The sequence below is a fragment of the Magnolia sinica genome, chromosome 11 (genome assembly GCF_029962835.1).
Source record: "Magnolia sinica isolate HGM2019 chromosome 11, MsV1, whole genome shotgun sequence".
In the NCBI taxonomy this organism is placed as follows: Eukaryota; Viridiplantae; Streptophyta; class Magnoliopsida; order Magnoliales; family Magnoliaceae; genus Magnolia; species Magnolia sinica.
Window position 1 is genome coordinate 55779046 of NC_080583.1, and position 5544 is coordinate 55784589.

At 43.8% G+C, this 5544-nt stretch overlaps 1 protein-coding gene across 1 annotated transcript; it reads left to right on the forward strand.

Moving 5' to 3' along the window:
- Positions 1–261: 261 nt before the first annotated feature.
- LOC131219162 (xyloglucan 6-xylosyltransferase 2-like) lies at positions 262–2259 on the forward strand. Its single transcript, XM_058214183.1, has one exon. The coding sequence runs from the start codon at positions 525–527 to the stop codon at positions 1872–1874; it is 1350 nt and encodes a 449-aa protein (XP_058070166.1). The 5' UTR covers positions 262–524; the 3' UTR covers positions 1875–2259.
- The last annotated feature ends 3285 nt before the right edge of the window (positions 2260–5544 follow it).

The window sequence follows — 5544 nt, forward strand, 5'->3', positions numbered from 1 at the left end:
ATGGTGTGCTTAAGAAGTTTCAACGGTTAGTATCATTATCCCCAATGCTTTCATTAACGTGTTCTGTTTGAATTTTAGATCTAGCTATTTTTAAACAAAATGCTCTAACATTATCTTTAAAAATGGATGGACGGAGTGGATAAAATAAATACATCCTTAGGGGCCCCACCGATCTTTGGCACGTATACACAATACAGTGGTCGTGTTCAACACCACGCGATCCGAGTCCTAATGGGAAAAGGGCATGAGGGCTGGGGGATTGTCCGAAAAATCCAGAGAAAGAAAAAAAAGAAAGGAAGAAAAAGGAATATAAGAAGCCAGAGATGCCAGAATCAACCACTTCAAAATCAATTCCAAAATAGGAGAGAAAGTAATTGTCACAGAGAGAGTGGTAAGAAGAAAATCTTTCGAAGAGAAGAGAATAGAAGAGAAAGAAGAGAAGAGGAGAAGAGAAGGCAGGCAAAGCCTGTTTTCTGAATCTTCTTCCTCTGAGAAGAAAGCAAAAGAAAAATAGAAAAGAAGAAATGTTGGTTTGGTGCTTGGGAGAGCATAGGGTCCGTCAGATCCAACGTACCCTACGCCATGGAAAGGTCTACATCCTCTGCCTACTTCTCACCATCGTCGTTCTCCGCGGCACCATCGGCGCTGGAAAATTCGGCACTCCTCAGCAAGACTTCAATGAGATCCGCAGCCATCTCGTCTCCCGCAAGCGCTCAGAACCTCACCGCGTCCTTGTCGAGGCTACCACCGAATCTACAGTCACCACCACCAACAACAACAACGTTAATAAGCCGGTGGTGATACAAGATGAGGAAGAGGATGAGAAGCCCGATCCTAACAAACCCTACAGCCTCGGCCCCAAGATCTCGGATTGGGATGATCAACGTTCTGGATGGCTCCGCAAGAACCCGTCTTTCTCCAATTTCATCGGTCCCGACAAGCCTAGAGTCCTTTTGGTCACGGGTTCTTCTCCCAAGGCCTGCGAGAACCCCGTCGGAGACCATTACCTCCTCAAGTCCATCAAGAACAAGATCGATTACTGCCGGCTCCATGGGATAGAGATCTTCTACAATATGGCCCTCCTCGATGCCGAGATGGCTGGCTTCTGGGCCAAGCTCCCCCTCATTCGCAAGCTCCTTCTCTCTCACCCGGAGGTTGAGTTCCTCTGGTGGATGGACAGCGATGCCATGTTCACTGACATGGCTTTTGAGGTTCCATGGGACCGCTACAAGGATGTCAATCTCGTCATGCACGGCTGGAATGAGATGGTCTACGATCAGAAGAACTGGATCGGTCTCAACACCGGGAGCTTCCTCTTCAGGAATTGCCAGTGGTCCCTTGATCTCCTCGATGCCTGGGCCCCCATGGGCCCCAAAGGCAAGATCCGGAATGAGGCTGGGAAGCTCCTGACTCGGGTGCTTAAAGATCGGCCCGATTTCGAGGCCGATGATCAGTCTGCGATGGTCTATCTTCTCGCCACGCAGCGGGACATATGGGGTGACAAGGTCTACCTCGAGAGCGCCTATTACCTGCATGGGTATTGGGGAATCCTTGTGGACCGCTACGAGGAGATGATTGAGAATTACCACCCGGGGCTCGGGGATCACCGATGGCCACTCGTCACCCATTTCGTTGGCTGCAAGCCCTGTGGAAAGTTTGGGGACTACTCGGTTGAGAGGTGCTTGAAGCAGATGGATCGGGCCTTCAATTTTGGGGACAACCAGATCCTGCAGATGTATGGGTTCACGCACAAGTCGCTTGGGAGCCGGAGGGTCAAGCGTACCCGCAATGAGACCAGCAATCCACTTGAGGTAAAGGATGAGCTCGGGCTGCTCCACCCGGCTTTCAAAGCTGTCAAGGTCTCCTCTTCTTGATCACCCATCATCTTGACCTTATGAATGCCCTCCTCCCTGCCACTGTGACAAATTTTGATCTAGTTACCTCATTAAAGGCATAATATGTATGAGATGGTGTTCATATGTTCTTCTTTTTGTTCCGGGTGATGTTCTGTTGTTGTTTAGTTCGAATGTTCTATTCTTTTTTCACCATTTTGTGTTTACAGTGCCTTAATTTAATGGTTTACAACAGAGACAGTTGTTTTCGTCTTTGCAGTCGAATCCTGTTCATGTAGTCCATAATGTCTGTGTTCGGGTGCTAAGCAAGACCATTTCATTTCTGATCTGTCTGTTATCTACTTCATCTGAAGATCTATTGAATTCCATATGCACAAACAGTTGCTAGCTTGTTTCTTTGGTGTTATCATCTTATGTTTGTGTAGCTGTACTTTCTACTGTTTACACTGATGATTTTGAATTCCTCTTGTTCATGTACTCTTAATAGACCTTTCACCCCCAAGCCATCAAGCTTTTGCATGGACAATGGTTTGCCTGCACTGTTGAGGCATTGCGTTGTATCTTGACCAATTCTCATTTATGTCTGATGCTCTTATGTTATTCTCTTTGTAAACTCGAGTGGACGATGCATGTGTGGAAGATAAATATTTCCTCCTTTGTGACTTCAGGACTAAGGGCCTTTTTTCTCACATTAGATCATTATCTAAGGTATTCTTCTTTCTGTTTTAGTCATTGATGAAAAGGATTGTTTACTTGTGTCCCTTTATATGAGTCTAATCATATTTGGAAATTCAATCTGAGCACTTGCAAAGTTCTGGAAGTTAGCTCAAAACTGTTTGAGACGTGGGTTGAATTGGCGGATATTTGATATTTTTAATACCAGAGAAAATCTTGATCTACTACTGTTCTACTAGACGATTTCATCGTTTTCTTAGATCTTCATCAGTTCAATTAGATTGAGTTCGCATGTTTTAGATGTCCTTTATGGAAAGGAGTCAGTAATGTGTTAGCTTAGTTGTTGAAAAGATTATAAAATCAGTAGATATGCTATGATAAATACAAGATTACATGTATGTTCTCTACACAACAACGCGAGACTGTCATTTCTCTGAATTTACTAGTTACGTGTTGAATTTCCCCACACACCTTTTGCACTGGGCACACATGCCAACCTGGCTATTTTTTGGCATGTCTGATCAGTGCATGAGGTGGGCCCAAAGATTAACATAGACAAATTAGGATGGCCCCTTCATCAGGTAGGTTGTGTTTCTTGACTGTGAGTCTCTTTCTTATAGGTGTTGCCAGCCTGCTGAGTGTGCCTATGATCTTTCCTCAAATGGTCATATTCACAATGGGGGACCACCTTATGCATGGTTCCGATGTCTGACACACTCAACGCGTGCTGCATCCATAGGTGTTTGGAGCCACCATTCAGTTGTTGATTGCCCCATTCTTTGGTATTTGTGTTTAAAAGATTTTAGGGTTTTTATATGCACTTGTATTTGAGAAACAACAAAGGGTATAAAAGACCTGCCGTCTGTGGATTCAAAATCGATGCTTGATGCATATGTGTTGGATCTGGATGTTCGTCCAATGGACCCCACTTTGGTTTGTTGTTCCGGAGATGTTAACCATTCATTGCAACCTGTAAATGGACAATAAACCAAAACCTAGTCAGGAAATTGATCGTACTCGCCTCGAAGTTTGGGCAAATTACCTAGAATGCTACGACACTATATATATTCCCTGAAGCGCCTCACTTTGGTTCAATAGTTGCACGGTTTTCTAGGGACTAAGAAGTTACCTCGTATTTAATGTCAATAAAGTGATGTGTACGGAACCATTTTTACGCGTGGGCAAGGACTAAACTCGTGGGGCCCATATTGATGTATGTGTATAATCCATGCCGTCCATCCTCTTTACTGTGACATTTTAGGGCTAGGGTCCAAATATCACCCTGATCCAGAACTCATGTCGGTCACATAATAGAAAATAATCCTGACAATGGAACCCGCTGTTGAAACTTTTCACTATTGATATTTAAGCCCTCACGAGCTCTAATATATGGCAAATATTTGGGTACTAGCCCTAAAATGATATGACAAAAAGGATGGGCGGCATGGATTATTCACATACATCAATGTAGGCCCCACTAGATGGTCCTTGCCAAGGCCTATCAAAATGAAGACTTCGACCTGTATAGGAAGTGAACACGTTGCTGCAAACTACGAACCATGCAACATGACAACTACGACCAATATAACATGGCAACTACGACCCATGCAAACCACGACTCAAATGGGCCCACATTGATGTATGTGAATAATCCATGTCGCCCATCCTTTTTGTTGTGTCATTTTAGGAGTAGAGTCAAATATCAACCATGACCCTTTGTAGATGAAAACCACGATTTATTGTGCATGTGAACCATGACCCTTCAAATGGATCGCGGTTGTCATGTAGCAAGGGTCGTGGTTGTCATGTTATATGGGTCATGGTTGTCATGTTATATAGGTCGCGGTTGATATAGGTTGTGGTTGTCATGTTATATAGGTCGTAGTTGTCATATTATAGGGGTCGTTATTGTCACGAGTCATAGTTTTCATGTTATATGGGTCGTGGTTGTAATGTGGCAAGGGTCGTGGTTGTGATGTGGTAAGGGTCATGGTTGTTATGTTATATGGGTTGTGGTTGTAATGTGGTAAGGGTTGTAGTTGTTATGGGTCGTGGTTGTCATGTTATATGGGTTGTGGTTGTCGTGGGTCGTAGTTATCATGTTATATGGGTCGTGGTTCTCATGTGATGCTATTAGAAGTGGATAATGCTCAAGTCAGGACTTTTTGGGTCCACAGCGAGCTAGCCGACAAGGTGGATGGATCGGATCACCCCACGCCTTAAGCTATGGTACCAATGGTTTGGTAGAAAATGAAGTGAACACGTTGCAAACCACGAACCACGCAACATGACAACCACGACCCATATAACATGGCAACCACGACCCATGCAAATCACGACCCAAATGGGCCCATATTAATGTATGTGAATAATCCATGCCGTCCATCCTTTTTGTTATGTCATTTTAGGGGTAAGGTCAAATGTCAACCACGACTCTTTGTGGATGAAAACCACGATCCATTGTGCATGTGAACCACGACCATTCGAATGGATCATGGTTGTCATGTAGCAAGGGTCGAGGTTGTCATATTATGTAACGCCCTGAAAGTCGGGAGTCGAGCAGAAGCTCAGCTCCCGAGTTCCAACGCATCACTTGTGCATCATAGATAATGATGATTGAATGTTGTTCATATTAGTGCATTAAACATGAGTGAGATTATACCAAAACAGCATATCATACTCCAGAGACAGTTAAATTTCGCAAGCGGAAGACTGTGATAGATATATAAAATATATAAACTGTCGTAAGTCTCCAGAGTGTGAACATGTTACCAGGTTAAATATATACATGTATACTCCAAAAAAAAAGGACAAAATGAATATACATGGGTGTTCCAAAAGTGCAAAATAACAAGTGTAATGACATCTAATCAGCATCCATGTAATCTCGTCGATCAGAACATGGTCTACATAGACCCGCCTGATAGCTGCATATAGGAGAAACCCTCCTCATCATCATAAAAGTCCGGCTCCGCCTCATACGCATCGCCATCATCTGAAACTAAAACAGGGTCTG